Here is a 19904-nt window from a genome sequence, read left to right on the forward strand (position 1 = left end):
CTCACTAGCTGTTCTGTCACTGTAACATCACAAAAAACATAGAGAGAACTCGAATGATGTTCGGAGTGGTTTGCATTAGATTCCCTTTGAACTAGAAACCAGGTGGAAACAATTTGTAAAAGTGAGTGATCATCAGGGTATACACCTTTAAAAGAAAACCTTCCTAGCATGCTCTGCTCCCTTCATATAGGGGCAACTCTAGGGCACTGCAGGTTTTAGTAGTGACTTGGCTTTGGCTGCTCCACCACACAGTGAGTACCTGCTTCCTTCTTCTAGGCTTTCTCTAGTTTCCATGGGGTATGCTGTGCTGCTGCTTCCAGACAGGTTTCTAAGAGCTGGCTCAGTTTGGCTTTTCAAATGCAAGACACTTGTGCTGGATGTGGGCATGTAGCTAATTTACAGTTACTACCCTTGTTAGGGTGTCTGTGAACTGAATGTGTAGCTGAGGGTGGGGTAGTGGTTGAATGGCTGTGGTTTCACAGTGTGATCTCATTGCACAAAGGTACTGACTGGCAACATGAGCGTGGCTTTAGTCTTTGAAATTCAGTAACTTTGTTAGTTTTGGATAACTTAATTTTGGGTACATGCTTCTAAGAAAAGTGGTGGACAAATGCTTGCAGGTTGTTCAAGATATTAACATTTCGTGGTCAGCTCTGATGTAAACGAGCTTGATCCCCAGGTGAAACTGTTTTATTCACAGGAGTTGGGGCAAGAGCATCAGGATATGGTAAAAGGATGTCACATGGAGAATTTGTAAAATAAACTGGACGTTAGTGGTTGTGGGATGTAAATGCTTCATTTCTTTTGCTACCTTTAAAATTTAAATATGAATTGCAACAGCTGACCTTCAATGCAAATCTTCTGTCTACCTCACATAGTGACTTCATGACCTAAAACACATTAAAAAAAAACCCTTGTGTAAACAACATAGTATTTGTATAGAGTTCAGTATGTGATTAGACCACCAGTAGTAGCAAATTACAACTGAAACATGTTCTATAACTAGACTTGTAGAAACAGAACCACGGTTAAAAAGTTAATGCAAACTCGATGTTAAATCAAAGTCTGCAAAGTGTGTTGCTATACATGGGAAGGTGTGTGCAGGGGGAGGGAAAGGTGGAGAGGGGGAAAAGAACCCCTACATTCAAACAAAAACACAAACAACAAAAACCAGACAGTCTCCAGAACTGAAAGCAGACAGTTACCTGCCAGCTACATATAGATGACAAGGCAAATGAAAAACTGCATGCCCCACTTGGAGGTACATCTTCATTTTTTTAAAAAAAGTCACTTACAGAAGAGCAAGTTGGTGATTTGTCTTACATCCTGGACCTTTTTCAACCCTTGTCAGAAAATGATAAATTATTGAAGCATATTGTACAGTAGCAACTCTATTTGTGTGTTCTGTCATGGCTTCTGAAGTGCTTAATGTGGAAAGGTTAACTACTGACTGCAAACTAATTTAGAATTATTTCTTCATCTTAAAAAAAACAGTAAAATTAAAAATTTGCGGCTCACATTTTCTCCCCTTGATAACTGGAATGTTACTATTCCCTGCCTGCATCAGAGTTACTGCTACTTGGGAAGAATGGGACAATGCTATTTTCACACCGTTGTCTTGTGTTAATCCATCCACAACTAGAAGTACTTTTGTTCCTGCAGGCATTAGAAACTGTCCAAAGAATAAAGCCAGGCTTCAGAAAGCTCGTGTAAAAAAAATTGACGCAATAACCTCACCATGATGTATATTACCCTAACTTATAACTTTGTCATGAAGAAAACATTCTGAGTGTGTGATATTAAGTGCAGGAACACTCCGGTGAAGGAGTATCTGGATTTTCAGAGTTGCTTTGGGTTCTTTTTTTCCTTGGCTGACAGCATGTAAAAGGATACACTTTATAAATTGAAATAAGTTTCCATGTAAAACTGAGCTGCATTTATTCACTGTGCTTTTTTTATCTGGAAACGCTGTTGAAAAATACAGGTTCCCTCCCTGCTGTTGGCTCAGAGGTTCCCCTTCCCTACTGCATACCCCATACTCTAATGCACTTGTTCCCATTTCTGGCTGGACAGAGGGAATATAGAGATGGTACCAGGTTGTGGGGGAAGTGGATGGGAGAAAGTAGGAACTGGCTGGAGAGGACACGTGGTATGTTTACAAAAGCTTTCAGATTTCTCGTGTGTTTTCAGGAGTAGATTTAGGTTTTAGTTAAAATTGCTTTTTACTGAAGAAGTCTATTGTGTTTGGTAGAGAAGCACAAGAAAAAGGTCACCCCAAGGAGAGGAGGGTGGGGGGTACACAGGCAGGAGGTGAAGTAGCTACTAGGCTGTACTGACACACCAACTGAGAGCTCTTCACCTCTGACTGACTTCCTCAGCTGGCACAGAGCTTTCTTTTCACCCTTAAGGCTTTTCTTCCATTTGATTCAATTCTTTCCCCACCCCTAACTGTTGAAGTGTCACTGTTACATCCCTTGATTCAATCCACAATTCAAGATTTTTTTGGACAGCTGAACTTTTTAGCCCATGACTCTTACTAGACTGGCATTTAAAGCTGACCCTGTTTTCCAAAAGGGGCAGGTCATTGTCACCAAACCATCAGTATTTCCCTTTCCACCATCAGTTAAACTATTGTTTTGCCATCAATACAGGGCCCTGATTTGCAATTACTCCATGCCTGCTTACCTTCCAATCAGTATTTTTTTAACTGTTAGCACAATTAAATGAGCTGTTGCTTCAAATTAGTCTTGCAGCACTAATACATGCTTCACTTTTAATTTTTTTTCTGTACACTGGAACACAGCAATGCTTTGAAACAAAAGCATTCAGGCAGTTTACACTCACATTTACATTTATTTTTAAAAAAATACTTAAACACTTGTGTATTTCACCTGTGGATTTTGAACTACAAATCAAATAGGGCTCATCACTTCCAAGAGGTTCACAAGTACAAAAAAAAACAGCCTCCTTCTGGCATCTTCACATCCTCCTCTTCTGGGTGCTTATGTACAACACTGAAAGAGAAAGTGGCACACAGAAGAGGGTAAATAACATGCAGAAGCCTTTTTATTTAAAACATCTTATTTTCATGGCATATAAATTGACACTGTAACAGATCCCATTCAGCACGAATAAAGCTAGGCAACCTTTAAATCCAAGTTTCAAAAGATGCCATTAGCTCTAAACATTATGTATTACTTTGGTTCAGTATTTATTTTATTCATAGCCCAACTCCGCTCCAGCAGATGTAGGCTGAACAGAGCAGGAACAAAGGCAGTGCCCTGCAGTGTTACTGAGGGGAGCATGAGAGTGTTCCTCAGCAGCAGAAACACAGGTGTCAGTCACTAATGCTGTCATCTTTCCATAAAAGCTGGAAATCCCAAGCACTTAAGGCAAAGCTAATGATTAGTTTTGAAGGAACAGGCATCTCCCTCCTGCCTGCCTGATGATATCCCCAGAACAGATCCAGCAACAACATAAAATGATACTGTGCCCCTAAACCTGCCACATGTCTTCAGTTCTCTGTTCAGCCTGTTCTTGAGCCTTCTGCCTCTCATCCATTTGTTTTAACTTCCATAACAGATTATTTCCTTAATTGATTCTCCAGCTGTAATGTCACTCCAGTCCCTAGCTTAACAGTCCAAATGCCTTGCAAAAACCAAGGGCTGGCCTCATTTCAAGGATTATTTCTCCACCCAAAATGCTCTTTTACACTGGTGCCACATTCTCTTTGACTCTTTTTCTAACATGGGATTCAGTTCTTGCGTCTTTTTATTCCATCTCTCCTTGCCGAGCTCCATTTTCTTCCCAGGCAACTTGGTCGAACTCTGCTTCATTTACCTCCTCTGCAAGTCTCTTCACATCTGACTTGTGAACCTTTTCTATTTTTAGATACTCTTCTCCCTGGTATGTCCTGTTATTACAGCCTGATACCAGAGAGTCATTTCAGGAGCCTGGGATTGTCCTTGAAGTGCACTAAAATCCACCTACTGCACTGAGATATTCAAAGGCTTGATATTAAAGCATGAGTGATTTTTTTGACTGGTGGTAAAATCTTTACTCAAAAGATGAAAACAGCCTCCGGGACTAAGGATAAGCATTCATTCAGTCCTGGAAAACTGCTTCACCAGAAAATATTTGTGTCACTGTAATATGTGCACTGTAGCATGAATTTTTGCAGCAGCTTGCCTAAAAAACACAGACTCTTATGGTGCAGAGGCCATCTAAGCAAGCATTAGTAAGTGCAAAGAGTAAGCCTGTCAAACAGTAGAAAATAAGCTCCAAGAAGGCTAGAAAAGAGCATGCTTCTCTAAATGAACTTCAGGTTCAGAGGAAGAAAGGGCCACAGGAATGTAGAAGAGCACAGACCCTGGAAAGTGAAACTGTAAAAAGCAAACACTGTAAAGATTTCCAAGAAAGAGTATTTTTAAGCTTACAGGCAGCTTACTTACACCTCAGCCACCCCTCAAAATCAGAATATCAAAAGACAATTTTCTAATGTGCAGTAACAGAAGGAGTTAGGAATTACCATTATTTCCTCGGATAAATGCATCCCCGTACTTGTTCTTTAACTGTCCATTTACATACTCCTCAGTCTGCTCCAGAGCTATGTTCATATATCCATCCAGGCAAGCCAGGACACCTGAAAACAGTGGCAGTTTAAAAAAGAATCAGCTTGAACTTATTTTAAAATAAAATTGCATTGTGTCTGAATAGTACAGGGGGAAAAAACCCACCCCTGTATCCTTATAACAAACTAAAAACCCAAGCATGGACAGACTTCTTCAAAGAATTCAGCTGGGAGAAAGGAATTCCAGGCACTCTGGTAGCAATGTTATTAGTTGGTGTAAGAGTTGTAGGAGTAAAAAAAAAAAAAAAAAAGATATTATTAAGGCATTATTTCAAAAGATAGACAATTTCCACTTTGAAAGTTTAAGCTGTCCCTTCTCACTTGTGTTTTGGGCACACACCAAAAAACCACCTGTGACATTAAGTGTAACTGCATAACCTAAGGACAAAGCTATGTAAACTGAGTTGTCAACAGAACTCTGTGAAGGATATAGCTGAAAAAACAACCCTTTTAATACAGGACAGCATACACATGTTTGTCTTCATGCTTACAGAGCTAGAAGAACACTGGCTGCAAGTCTCTATTTTGATGTCAACAAAATTCTACATATTTGTCAACAAAGGCCACTGAAATCTTCCCACAGAAATAAAATTACACTGTTTTGATAATGCAGTTAATGAAAAAAACCCTGTCATTTGTAGCATTAGATGATTTTTTGGATCAGGAAAATACGCATTTTAGTAGCACATAGGTAATGCAGCTTTTTACAAGTTGTTTTTTTTATTCTTCCTCTTGCACGTGGGTTTGCCTGACTTCATCCTTGCACAGCCAATACTACTTAAATAATGTTTTTCCTCTGTTTGAATAACACCTAGCTATTTACCTAGCAGTAAAACTTGAAATACAGGATCTTGGCTGTACTTAGGAAGAGGGAGAAAACTCAGGACACACTTTCATTTTTCAGAAGTGTTACTGCAGGATCTTCTAGATAATAATCAGGAATTCAACATCTTCTGCCAACTTGTCATGGCTTAAAGATAATTATTGTTTTCCTTTCTGTTTTTCTCTCCTCTGCTTCCACAGACATAGGAAAAACTGCTCATGAAGTGCCACTAAATGCACCAAAAACTCCAAACCAAAGTCAGGATTCTTTTCCACTCTAGTAATCCCAAGGGATACACACAACAGCAGAAAAAAAAAAAGTTTGTCCAAAATTCAAATTGGACTTTATGTGGATTTACCTGAGCTACACTCAGTAGGCCATAAATGCAGTATTTTCAGACTCTCATTCCTAGAGTGCAGTGCATTCGTGGTTGTTTCATTCTCTTCCTCCTTTTTTTTTGTGTTTACTCTTATACCACTAATGGCATCAAATATTATCACTGCCCCTCCTGGCTAGCAATTTACTGTTTTATCTGTATGTGGAGATGTTTTAATGTGCATATCCATATTTACACACAGAAATCATACATTAATGTATCCCTGATTGTTTCCCAGGGCTTCCTGCCTTGGATATTTGCAGCACTTGGCAATGGTTCAAGACATTTCAGTGACACATCAATACTTGCATGCGGCCACGCTGGTGCATGTGGGGCCTCTGAGAGTGGAGGCAACCAAAAAATCATCAACACACCCTGGGGGAGAATGTGGACATATCTGCAACAATAGCCCAAGATGCTGTTCTGTAAATGTCTGCCCTTTACAACTGCTGGTCACATTTCTGCAGAAAACAAACCAAGTGCGTATTTTTCAACCTAAAACACTACACGGATTTTGTGTCACTGGATCAAAGGAGTGCAGGGAAATAATGAAGGGGAAGGGGGGTGAAAAATCCAGGGACAAATAAGGAATTCTTGTTCAATTAGTGTGGTATCTGACTGTAGGCACATTAACCTAGCTTTGCTGAAGGGAAGGTTGAGTAGTTCATCTACAGCATTTACAAATGGATCTTACCAAGGGAGAGGTAGCAACGGTCTCAAAGAAAATAGAAAGTGCAGCAAAACCCAGATCTGGTTTGGCCCTGCCTTCTGGGTACCCCTCAGGTAAACGATGACTTGCTTTAATTGACTTTAATGAGCTCTCTCTATAATATTCTCCTGCCCTAAAGAATTTACAGAGAGGCAGAGAACCTTGTAAGCCCCCAGCCCCACCTGAAGCGCTCAGACAATGTGGTTCTCAAAGAAATGAGAAACTGCAAATTTTGTCAGCTGAGTGGCACTGAAGAGAAACAGGAAGGGATAAGAAGGCCCTGGTTGCTCTGTCATTGAACAGTAACAATTTAAAACTGTCACAGCACAAACAAGTCTCCTCTCACAAGTGCCAAGCTAAGCCACTTGACATAAACCTCTCTGAAGAAGGGAGCTGCTGCAGAACCATAGTTGAAGTCAGTAAGTCAGAGTAAAATTTCTTAATTGAGCACAACAGAAGATATGTGATTAGTTATGATTGAGTTTGGATACTAATAAAAAATTGGTCAGGTTGATACTCTTCTCTAAATGGGAGCGGGACCAGGACATTTCACTGCACAGAGAAGTTTCATCTACTGGTTAAAAAAAATCTGTAATCCTATATACATGAAGGTACACTGATAGGCTGGAGAAATCAGGGATAAAACTGATGGGCTGTGTTAAAATGAAGTTGACAAAAGCTACACTAAACTTTTTCCTGTATCTCTGTGAGTCTTGATCCAACACAGGTCTAGGCAATTGTTTAACCAAGAACGTTAAAAATGCTTTCATCCCTTGTGTAAGAATTCTATTACGACTGACAGCACGGTTTACTCTGAAGCTTTCCTGGATCAAGTTCTGTATTACATCTAAATTGAGAACAGAAAGGTGAGGAAAGGTCTAGTTCCAACAAGGGGTGTTTCTGGCTATTTCAGGAGTTATATGCAGTGCCAGAAAATCTTTCCAAGTATCAGTTTAGAAACTCAGAATCATCCAGTTTAATCACCTGTGACCAAGAACACTAATGATTTAGATCAGTTATTTTAATCTCTAAATCCACTGTTGTTATCCCCCTTTTTATCACTTTCTCCAGACTTGATTTTCTATTTTTACTGTCACCATTCTGAGATTGCTGTTCTCATACTCCATGATTCTGGATCACACCGTTGTTCTTTTCAAAATCAATGCACCTATTCCAGCCTCCTCGATGAATTACTTTACTCACTGTGAGAGACAGATGGAGAACTTACCTCGATAATCAACTCCAGAATTTAATTTTACAACAACTGGCCTTCCAATGATTTGTTTTAGGAAGTCACTGGGGGTTTGCTTCCGCAGACTCATCTTGATCTTCTCTGGCAAGCTGAGAAGTGAAAACATTAGGGTAAGAGATGTGCTTCCACATTGTTTTAAATACTCTGTACAGACAGGCAGACCCCGGATTTGTAATACTTTCAGTAGGAGAAAATACTGAAGGAGATGAAAGCAAAACTTTAAGGCTTGAGGTGGGGAGACAGAGCTCCTATAGCCATTGCATTAAACTTTCCCTTTGGGATTTTTATTACTTCTCAAAGTGTTACCAAGAATTCTTGTTTGCTACACTGCGCATCTTTTACATTTCGACGGTGCCAAAGGCCTCATCATCCCTAAAACCTTTTGCTGAAGTGGTTTTAGAGGGCTAAGCCATGAACAGGTGTCTCATGTCTTGGGGGGCGGAGGGAGCAGTCCGTCCCTGCTCTGTACACGGGAGTATACAGGTGCGGGAACAGCAAAAGTACTTTTGATCTCAGCTCACAAACAGAAGAAAAGCATGGATTTAAAAGCATGCCTTCAGATAGTAGAAAAGACTAAGCTAAGGCTTGTGATTAGATTACAGAGGAAAGATGCTGCGATTTAAACACGCAGCGGGCGCACCCGGGTTGGTGCAAGACCCGCTCTCAGTCAGTGTTCGCTTGATTTCAGCTCTAACATCGCTCTGTTCCGCGTTTTAAGCCAAAGGCAGAAAACACCCGCACGGTGCCGACTTCATTTCGCTGCTTCCTGGGGCAAATGGCAACGGGCAATTCCAGCCGTGAATCCAGGGATCCCCAGTTTCCCCATCAACGCCCACCGCCACCAGCGATGCTGGCCCCCCAGGGCAGCGTCCCTTTCCCGGACCACACGCGCGTTTGGAGCCGCTCTCCTCGCGTGGAACCCTCGCGTTCCCGCCCGGCCCCAGCGCCCCGGGGGAGGTGCCGGCCGGAGACCGCGGCTCCAGGGCAACCCACCGCGGGGAGCCCGCCGGGCCCGGGCCGGCCCCGCACTCACCGCCACCGGCCGCCGCCTCGCCCGGCGCTTCCCGCGCCCCTTCCCGGCGCTCCCCGCCCGCCGCGGCCCCGCCCCGCTACGGCGGCCGGGCGGGACAGCCCGCGCAGGGCCCGGAACGCGCCGCGGGGCCGCGCCCCTCCTGCCCGGGGACCCCGGCGAGTCTCGCCCGACCCTGGAGCGTCGCCGGGGAGGAGTCCCGGCCCCTTCACGGAGATGCGCGGGGTTTTAATGTCTTGCTTAGAATTCCGCACTAAATTACACCCCATCGGAGAGAAATCTTACAGGAAAAAGGTGTCTTGTGGAAAAAAAACCCCACAGCATCAGTTAGGTTGGGAAAGGCCTCAGAGACCTATTACTCAAACCGTGGCACTGAGTGCCACATCCAGTCTTTCCTTGAAACACTTCCAGGGATGGTGACTGCACCACCTCCCTGAGCAGCCCATTCCAATGTCTGATCAACATTTCTGTGAAAGAATTCCTCCTAATGTCCAACACGGTCCAGTACATTATTGTTTTCTACTCTAATGAGACCCTGGTAATTCCCAAATGATCTTGTCCTTATGGGAGACAAGGTGAGCACCTCACAGGCATGCTGTCCAGGACAAGACAGGAAGGTGCTGAGGTCATTTCACGGAGGAATCAATGAACATAGAAACGTAAGAGTTTGGGTTTTTTTTTTAAAAAAAAAAAGTCACCTGGAAATAACTTCGCAAAATAAGAAACTGAGCTCACCTACTCTTCTTCTCCCCATCATCTCACTCCTTTCCCTCAGCTATCTCTTTCTTTTTTTTTTTTTTTTTTTAGGATTTACTGCTGTGTCAAGAGTTAATCATCTGTGAAAGCTTCTGGACTGTCTTGTCTTGTTGGGTTTTTTTTTTTAATCTGTCCATTATTGATTTAGTATCTTTCCAAACCTCTCAATTCTCATCATACAAAGAAAACATGCCGTAGCTTTTCAGAACACAGATTTGTATTCTCACTTCTTTCTAGAGTTATCTTCTCTTTTTGAACATGTGCCCAGTAACAAGTTTTTCTCCAATGCTTGGACTACAAGGCTTTTAAGAGGCAAGAGCTGCAAACCCAACCTTATTCACCTGCCTGTCCCAGAGTTCCATCACAGACGTGGACAGGGAAGTTTGGCCACACTATGCCTGTGTTTCCAGGCAACCGTCATGTTAATCAGGAGCATCCAACTGTGCTTGATTATATCTAGTACTTGAAGCAGAAAAGGAACATAAAATAGTTACTCTGGGGAGCAGACTTGCAAAGTTTTATTTGGCTGCCTGGCTTCAGTGAGTAATGCTTTGATAATGGAATATTCTGCTTTTCATTGTTACCAATCTCCAGTAGAAAGATTGGGCAAATAAAACTTTCATGTCTGGGCTGATGAATTTGCATGGCAATTTTGCAAGTCAAACCAGGGACACTTTGTTTTGTGAGCCTTCCCCTTTGTTTCATTTCTTACAAGTTTACCTTCAGAGCTTGTAACGTTATTTTCCAAGCAATCAGAAACTGATGAGCTGTTATGCCTTCTGCTCAATGGGCTGCTTTCTAGCTAGCTGAGGCTTATACTTAATTACAGTTTCTATGTGTGTGGACACTTTGATTGTCTGCTGTCAGTCAACAAAATCCTTGTATTTTCCTGCGTCACAGCCTGTGAACCTCACAAGCACATCAGATCTGAATCGTGGGCACTGAGATTGGCAAGGTTTGTATCCTTAGCTCCCTTCTTTCATAGTTTGAGACCAAACCATGAGCCCGAATCTTGGGGAATTTTCCTTGGTTTTCCAGAGATCTCAAAGCAGTTTCATGTGCTGTTCCTAGAGGTAAATTAACCTTAAATGGATTCCTTATGGATTCCAAATCTACAAGAGTGAAACTAGAATTCATATGTCATTGGGTAATTACTATCTTTTGTTTGCTTGTCCTCTAGATGAAAAAGTATTTTGATCTAAAATGTTGCACGCCTGGCTCTCAGTAGATTGTTTTAAATACTGCATTGCATTATCCTTTCCTAGTGTACCGTGGTAGAGCTTTCTCAGCTGTGTAGCTCATGGAAATCAGCGAGATGCTGCCCTTGCGTTTTAATCAAGATGAACTTGAAAGGTGAACATTGTAAGTGATAGAAATTATTTATAATTTGGTAATAAAAGTTTATGTCTAGCACTCCAAATTTCACACATCTGCTATGTGCTGGCCTTGAGATATAGAACAATTGCAATTGCCTTTACATTTGGCCTCAGATGAAAGGTCATAAATTACAGTGATAGAGTTCGCAGTCGTTCCCAGCTCACAAAATTTCCATATTAACATCTTCACCTCAAACATAAATGGTTACAGAGTTACAAAGAAAAGAGTTGTGTTGGCCTTTGTCAACTGAACTTTAAGATGGAAGTCTGTGGATCGTGTACTATTGCTAACTCTTAAACATAAAGCATCACAGAATCCTTGTTCAGAGGATGTAATTAAAACTTTGCCGTTAACTTTAAAAATGTGTTGGGATTTCACTCTCTCTCCCCCCTATCAATGTGATGAAACCCACTTCAAAGTTAAGAAGGTTTTTCTCTCCCAGCCACTTGAAATAAAAGCATTTTCAGAGTGAGAATGGCTAGAGAGCACAGAGTGGGTCAGAAGGAGTGTCCAATTTCTCGTTTCCTGAGAATTGCACATCGTTTTTATAAGTTAAGTGCAGACGAACAACAATCCAGATGACAAAAGAATGTCTGTGGCACATTTTGAATTCAGGCTGAACAATCCCCAGCTGCACTCAGTCGATGAATAAAAGCCACAATCTTTTACACAGTCCTCACCTGAAACTTGTGTCAGAGGACAAATCCACTCTGGCCCAAATCACAGCATGTCACATGATTTTAACAATTAATTTTGGTGCCTTCGTAGGTTAGAAAATAAGAAAAAGAGCATTTTTTAAAAAATATGTAATCAAGTAAGAGGCTAAGATCAAGTTCCAAATCCAGGGGAACACTTCTTGTTCTGTGCCTCTGAGAATGGGGCGGTAGAAGGAGATGTCAGCCTCCATGAAATAGTGTTGGAGAAGCTCTGCCATTCAAGATTAGCACTGCTCTTGCAGGGTTTCCTGAGGGCCCTGAAGTAAACATGATAGTGCCTTTCTGGGGTTTGAGAGGCAGGAGGCAAAAATCTGCTCTCACTGAAGCCAGCAGAAGTTTTGCTAATTACTCCTCCATTACTTAGGATGCCTCTGTAAGTCACTGAAAATACACCTGAGGTCTCAAAACCTTCCTTCTGGAGCTGTGTTCTGTCACTGTGATTTGCGCTTCTCAGAACTGTCTTCTTCTGATGCTCTGAGTGCGAGGAATAGGACATTAAGGGATTGAAGGGTGCATGAAGAAGCAAGAGAAGGAAAGGAAGTATTGGGACCTTCCTCCTTTTCCACCTCTGCAAACTTCCTGGTGGACAAGGAACTGTCAGCAGTTCTTCCAGGGAGCTGGGGAGACAAATGTAAGAACTCAGCCTGAGGCTTTCTCTATGTCTGCTACACTTTCAGTTCTGCAAAAAAGAAAGGAAGATCCTCAGAAGCTTTCAGAGTTCACTTAACCCCCTCCAAGTTCCTGGAGTGCACTCCTTGGCTTCCCAAGGGCACAGCTTTATCATGGGCATTAAGAGGTCTGATATTCCCCTTTGCATGCATTTGGATGGGAGAGTTCAGGCCTCTCAGCATGTGGATGATTGTCTGTGCCTGTGCAGTAAAACTTCAAAGATGTTTTTCTCTGTAAACGGAGGCTTAGTTATCCTGCATTATTTCCCATGCTGTGCTAAGACCATCAGAACCACTGACTTCCTTCCATGTTCTCAATTAAAAAGTTAATGTAGTTTTGAATGGAACCTTACTCAAAAAAGTATTGGCTTTGTGCTACAGATTTTAGATAGAAGAGCCTAACAAAATTCAGTTGTCTTCAACTTCTTACACTGTGCTCACCACCTTGGGATGTTCATCTCCTCCTATATGGCTTAAGTGACCATTAAGTGACACTGTGACCTTTTGTCACATGTTTGTCTCTCCTACTTTCTAGCCAGTTAAAATATAGTGCGACAGATCATGTCAGGTTTGTGCTTTCTATTAAGCAAAGGCTGGAAGCCCCACTTAATTCCTTTTTGCACTATATAGCTAGATTTTATTCTAAGATATGATGGAGTTGGAGCAAAGCCTTTTGTGCTTAGACTCTATAGAATGTTTACATCAGGGTAAAGACACATTCTATATTTTTTGCTTGTGGAGTAGCAATTCCAGATGACATTTCAGTGTAAACTTTCCCATGTCCAGTTTGATGAAGGTGATTCAGAATTTCAGGTTGAAAACTTTGGTATCAAGTTTAAGCACAGATAGGAGTTGAAGTGATCGCTTTAAATTGACCTGCTGCTGCAGAACATTGTTGGTTCCCAGCTCTCTAGATCTTGTTTTGATGCAGACTTGCGGATATGAAGTAAACACGATTTAGATTTGTAGTGTGGTAATAACAGTACATACCTTGCCCTGAATTTCAGTGAAAAAGGAAGGTTTGAGTGTGTTCAGCCACCTTAAGCATTTAGAATAATGGGGATTGTGTTACCATCACCATTTACTAACAGGAGAGCTCAATTTCTTTAGAAATAAAATGCAATTTAATGTCAATGTTAGGCCACTCCTAGTGAATTTGTGAGCTAGTATTTTCCAATAGGCCCAAATTTCTGCCTATTGACTAAAAACTCATCATTTTGTGAAGGGAATGAAACAGAATGCAATTCTTTTGCAATATAACAACAAAAATGGGTAAAATCAAAAGGGAAGACTAGAAGGTTATATCTATATGAAATAAACTATTTTGCTAGGAACAGAACAATAGTATGAAGTTCTGTATTAAGTCAAAAGTTAATTTTTCGCAGAATACATTATACAACTCTCTTGTCTTTTTAACTCTAATATAAATTCAGTGGATACACTAGAGAAAATAAAGATTCTATCTATAAATATAGATCTGTCAATCTGATGTGACTTCCTGTGGCCCAGTCCCTGGGGCCTGCAGTTTCAGATGTAGTATAACCTCAAACACAGTGTTCAGATCTGATTCCCTGGTGTTCACACATGCCAGAAAATATTCCTCTATACTTTAGTCTTTCTGCTTTCACAAGAAAAAATGCATTCCTGGAAAAATTACATGAGAAGGTTAGGTACTAACTCTTCCAGATCTGCAATAACAGGTCTGGAGGAATGTTATCTTCTAGGAGAGGAGAATGATGCAGGGCAACTGACTCACTGTTCCACAGTCTGGTTCACGCCTTTCAGGCAAAACTGCCATCTGTGCCATCAGTGCAGCTCCACCACTCCCAGGAATTGTAGGAGCTTTAGGGAGGAAGAAAAAAAAAAAAAAACACTCATCTTTTCTCACTCACCTGATCCTACCTGGAAAATTGAGAGGGCAGTAGCATAAAGTGCCTGCAGACATCCAGACCACCTGGCATTAGAAATCTCACCCTTGCTGCTGCTGCTGGACCTGTGTGGATGTTGGAAATAGTGGAGAATGCTAGGAAAGCACTCAGCATAGACAGGCTTTGTGACTGTGGAACTGCAAAGGTTCAAAAGCTTCTTCTGAGCAGAAGACGGATGATGCAAAAGCCTGATCATTCCTTGCAGGCTTTTGTGGCCAGGAAGGTGTTGGCAACGTTGCTGTAAAATGGGTTATTAATCCTTATGACTTGGATCGTTGAAGAACTACAGCTCTCGTTACTTCTCTCTGGTCTGCTCTACAGCACAGGACTTCATGCTGCAAAGGGGAAGAAAATCCTTTCTCCTTCCAGGAGAAAGTGGAAGAGGAAGAAGCACACTGTCTTCACGTGCTGTTCTTTGGTTCTTGTTTCGTTTTGCTTCCAGCTCCATTGAGTGACATGACGTGTGCAATCCTCTGGTCTTGCCTCACCAGGTTATATCCTAACTGTGTCACCTCCTCAGCTACTACATTTTTCCTATGCATTCTCCTTCCTCATCCAAATAATTTCCTTTCTTTTTTTTTCCTTTTTCTGTTTTTTATTTTGTTGGGGATTTTTCCCCCCATGGCTCTCATCTGTGTGCTTGTCTACTTGGGACTGACGTTACCAATTGATTCCGCGTAGTGCACCCAGAACAACCTAAAAATGTATTCCTGTCTCTGGATGTAGGGTTTGGACATTAAAATCAATGCCTGGGAGGTGAAAGACTTCATTGTCTGTAAATAGCTCTTAAACTGCTGTTCATTTTGGCTCCTCAAACAGAGTATCAGCAATGGAGGATATCATTTGGAAGATGAAATGTGGAAATACACGTGCTATGCTCACATGCTGAAGCTTCCTTAGCTGGAGGGAATTCTGGTGGAAATTGGGAATAACACTGGATTAGTGTGTTCACACAAAGTGTGAAAAAAGTGGATAAGGAGACTTTTAATCCACACAAAGTGGATAAGGAGACTTTTAATTTGGTTTTTTGTAATGATAAATATCTGTGATAATCTATCCCATTATTGAATAATTAATAATAAATGAATAATCACATGCTGTGTAAACGCCTCAGGGTTACACCAACAAACAGTGCAAATTTCTAGTTGGAAATTAGCAACTTGAGTGTGGGACAGGTTAGTCCAGAGAGGGAGGATCTGTTCTCCCTTCTGCTGCCGAGCTGCTCTCAAATGCTGTGATCATCTCACCTCTCTTTGTCTCATCTTCCCCTCTGTAAAACAATAAGAATGATATATCTAAAGTGCTTTCAGATCAATGGATGAAAACTTTATGTTGTAGGAAGGTAATATGAAGATCCTAAAGATGCCATGAGAGAAAATGATCAATAATTATTTGTATTTTTCTTTGCTGTTTAGGAGGTATTTTTCTACTGACTATATTTTCTACAGTCAAGTGCACAACAGCTGAGTGTTGTCACTGCCTTGCAGAACATACAAGTGTTTTTGTATCTCTATTATATAGAGATAGAAAACAGGTTAAATTCTAGTATGTCATTTCTCTCAAGGCTGGAGGGCCAAAGTCAAAGGAAAATCTAATGATTTACTGCATGAGCAATCCCAAATCTATGCATTAATAAATTCTACAGGACTGTATATGCATGCTTCACTCATACTATATTTTAAAGTTGATTTTTTAGGAATTCAAATAAAAAAGATTGCTTTCAAAAATTGCCCCACATCAAGTAATCTATGTTTAAGGAATCGTGTATTTATTTTTAAACTAACCTCATTACTACCAGACTACTTTTTCCTTTTGACAGTAAAGCAGAGTGCTTATCTTCCATATTTTCATAATGAAAGCTCCCAAGCCCAGGATGCTGTGGCAGATTTACAGCCGGCGAGCAGCAGAACTGACAGGCATTTTAATATGAAAGGAGATATGATGTCTTTTATGTACAGTGATGTCACTTCTAACAAGGTAGAAGCGTGCTTTTTTTGCACTGCAATCACCATAAGAAGTGAAACCTGTCTGCTTCAGGAGTCACCTTTTAACCCAGGAAAAGGTCACAAATAATAGAAAAAAGACGGGACTCTGCTTACTCAGGTGGAAGGGCACTCTGACGTTGGAGGAGCAAGGCTATTGTGGATGTGCATTATCTGCAGGAAGCTGAAGCTACAAATAGTCTAGCTCGAGCTAACCTTGAGAACAGAAAAGGAAAGGATAATGAAAATTCTCAAGGGAGTGTTAAACTGAAAGCCAGATTGCCTGTTGACCACCCTTTTTCCTTTTATCCAGCATTGATTGGACCTAATAACTTGAAAGTGATATTGACAGCAATATAGTCCACCATTACCTGGACACATGATTATTTCATTGAGAGAAAGGACAGGAACCCAGTAGCAAAAACCTATTTCATTCTACATTAGACCAGAGAATTTACTACTTTGTCTAGGAAATATTTGCCCATGATTTTAAATGCTGATTTTAAATGTGCATTTCTTAAACACACTCCTAGCTCCTGACTGAAAGCTTTTATCATGTCATTCTGAAGATGCACCATTCTTAAACATCATATACAAGAGCATAAGATTAAAAGGCCATAAAATAGCAAGAAATCTCAAGGTCCAATAGGTACATTGTGGTAGCATTGGGCTGGTGACTTTGATTAAAGACAGGAAATTAAAATACGTTGTCATATATATAGGTACAGCTATCTTCTCAAGAGAGTTGCTTCCCCCAAACTAAAATTTCAGAAAACCAACTTTGAATATTATGTCCTTTGGTATTTTGGCAGTTCGATCTCGAAGGGATTGCAATTAGGAGGGGAAAGAACAACATAAGTAATTAGTTTGTTTTCTATTATCTTTGCAGAAATCCTGATTTTAAATGAAAATGGTTTTCAGACGAGGCTCTGAACCATCATGTTCTCCTAACCAGGGTGCTGGGGCACAGAAACAGTGATGGTCAGGTAAGGTAAAACAAGGAGAAGATCACAGCACTGAACAATTAGTATAGTTATCCCTAACATGAGGCACTTAATGCCAATACAGCTGCATATCTGTGTGTCCTGCAAAATCAGAAATGATGGTTGACCTCATGAGGATGCCTGCAATATTCCACTGCTAGTCCTGTGTTCTTTTGAATTTAATTTTTATAGATGAATATGTTCTTAGAGGTGATGTGATTGGTTTTCATTTACTTTGAAAATGGAGGGAAGAGAAACTGCAAATTCAAGTTTACATATAAAAACAATCAAGTCACATTTCAGTAGAAAATGTCAGAAATACTGGCAATATTAATGAATTCTTCTCCCATTTTAAGTCTGTTATTCCAACAGCAAAGGTACCTTTTCAATGTAAGCCCTGTGTATGCTCAGAGTTATGATAATATTTTAATTACACCTTCCAAAAAGTAAGAATACTGGGAAATGAGGTCCAATGTGATACTGCTGTAGATCCATAGATCCCTATAAAAATAAATCTGATGTTGTTAATGTAAGGTAATGGTTGGAAAGGCCCTGTAATAACTTTTAAAAGTCCTGCGTCCAGAGAGGAAATCAGCTCGACAGACGCAAGTCGTGAACTGCTTCTCTTTCCACACTGCCTTATATCTGTCAATATATTGGTTATGGAGCTGTGCCGAGGCCAGTCTCCAAAGGCAGACTGTCACATTTTTCAAAAGATAAAACATCCCTAAGGGTACAAAGAATTCAGGGACACAAGCTGATAGACAGGAGCAGCACCGCGACTCTAACACTTTATGGCTGAGTTCAACGAGTGAGCCCTTTACTGGATAATTGAATTGATGAAAGGCTTGCAGTTGCCCCGATTAAGCTTATTCCTTCTCCATATGTAAGACTCAAGATAGTTTGGGCAAAAATTGAAGGAGAAAGTCGGGAGAGAGACATTCAGAAGCTCTTTGAAGATTGGTCTCACGTGAAAAGCTGGCCATTTGTTATGTTACGTGTGCTGTTTGTCTATACAAAGGATCCTGTTGTCCAAGAAGTGCTATTTGCAGCAGCCTTTTTTTTATTTTCTTCTAACTAAGGATTTGTAAATATTTTTAGAATATGTCTTGCTGCTTCATGACTCATTCCCCTTACGATCTTTGGTATTTTTCCCATTTGTGATCATGCAGCATCCCTGTGGCATATGGTCACCTGGGAGAGTATTATTAGGGGAGAAATTAAGGGATTTTAGCTATTTTTAACATTTCTTGGAAGAATGAAGTGTGGAAGAAGAGCCACATCAAAGCAACATTTTTCAATCTTCTATATTACGTTAACCAGTCTCGTTTGTTAATGCTTTCCATGATGTGTCCATCTATTGTATCTTCATTCATAACTGAATTGGAAATTATCTGGCAATGTACTTTGCCTCTGCGATGTGCTTGTCCAGTGCCAAGTGCAAGGGACCATTAGGTGCAATGCTAATACAATATTTAAATAATTGTACATTGGACCAGGAGCTCATCGTTTTCTGCTGATGAAAGAACAGCCAGGAGATACTTAACCAAGTACTCAGGTAAGGAGGACACACCTTCTAGTGTGATGAAAGGGAAAAGGAAGTGTGATCTAATTCTTCAAGCCTAAACTTAGATTTAGCACTGTAAGTATTAGCAGCGGGATGCCATGGCAGTGTGAGGGTACAGTCAGAAGCAGGACTTGTTTTTTAGAGTTCAGCAGTAGATCATGTCCTGTGTGAAGTTATGAAAGTTGTCATGAGATCTCTTAAATAATCTTAATAGAAATTAACTTCTACAAACACAACTTCTTATTTATGAACACTAGCTATGGTGGGCTACTATGGAACACAGCTAACTGATGTAATAACTTAGAGATTTCAGATTTGTGACAGGACCTCCAGACCCTGTCTGTTCACTCTGTCAGGTTTAAGGGTAATGACTGCAAATAGGCCAATTTCAATTGCTTTTTATACTGTTTTCCTGTTGTCCTTCTTAAGACATTAAGGGAAAGGGGCACTCAATTGAGCTATATAATTAATTTGAGCCTATAATTAATCACTAGGATCAGCCCGCTGACAACCACTTATTTTCGACATAACCTCCTTGGTTCGCCTGTACCAAAGCTTCATTTTTTTGAACATTTCATTTCCAAATTTCACCTCTAGAGACAGCAAGCTACCATGAGAATCCAGTGCTAACGTCTTGACTTGGCAGTGCCTATGGTTTCATTTGCCCTTGGCCTGCACAGTCAGACCACATCCTTGCTAGACCAGGACAGTCAGATGTAGCCAGATAATCTGCACTAATCAGTGTGAGTCTCATATAAGTTACTTAATATGACTTACAAGTTACAACACTTGGCTCCTTTGACTCTCTCCCTAAATATATATATATATGTATATGCTGAGTATTTTGATAACATTTTTTAGGGAAAAATTATTTCATTCACAGTTTATTTTTATTTAAAATATTTACTGCAATATTTATATATGTTTAATGCAATTATATATTTACACTACTCTCGCAGGTTCATGAAATATTATACCATATGTTGAAATATTTTTTTCTTTAAATAAGACTGGGTTATAACTGCAATTTTTTTCTTCTACCCAAACTGTTTTTGGATTCCTTCCACACATGTGATAACATTCCCCATTCTGTTTAATTAACCATAT

The 19904-nt window shown here is 40.6% G+C and overlaps 1 protein-coding gene across 1 annotated transcript; it reads right to left on the reverse strand.

Annotated features, from left to right (window-relative positions):
* Positions 1-2828: 2828 nt before the first annotated feature.
* On the reverse strand, positions 2829-8910 carry LSM6 (LSM6 homolog, U6 small nuclear RNA and mRNA degradation associated). The gene is made up of 4 exons (XM_066185039.1): positions 8824-8910; positions 7767-7879; positions 4529-4642; positions 2829-3014 (listed from the first exon to the last, which is right to left on the reverse strand). Exons 2-4 carry the CDS (start codon positions 7858-7860, stop codon positions 2980-2982), a joined length of 243 nt encoding a protein of 80 aa, XP_066041136.1. The 5' UTR covers positions 7861-7879; positions 8824-8910; the 3' UTR covers positions 2829-2979.
* Between the last annotated feature and the right edge of the window lie 10994 nt (positions 8911-19904).

Source organism: Chamaea fasciata, unplaced genomic scaffold (assembly GCF_029207755.1).
Source record: "Chamaea fasciata isolate MVZ Bird 193981 ecotype frontalis unplaced genomic scaffold, bChaFas1.0.hap1 SCAF_6, whole genome shotgun sequence".
NCBI lineage: Eukaryota > Metazoa > Chordata > Aves > Passeriformes > Sylviidae > Chamaea > Chamaea fasciata.

Bases quoted from the DNA above. Each gene is read 5' to 3' on its own strand.
- LSM6 (XM_066185039.1), bottom strand. From the start codon at position 7,860: ATGAGTCTGCGGAAGCAAACCCCCAGTGACTTCCTAAAACAAATCATT. The intron at 4,643-7,766 runs GTAAGTTCTCCA...CACTGTTTTCAG, and splicing joins TTCTGGAGTTGATTATCGAG to GTGTCCTGGCTTGCCTGGAT. The intron at 3,015-4,528 runs GTAATTCCTAAC...TTTCTCTTTCAG, and splicing joins ATTTATCCGAGGAAATAATG to TGTTGTACATAAGCACCCAG.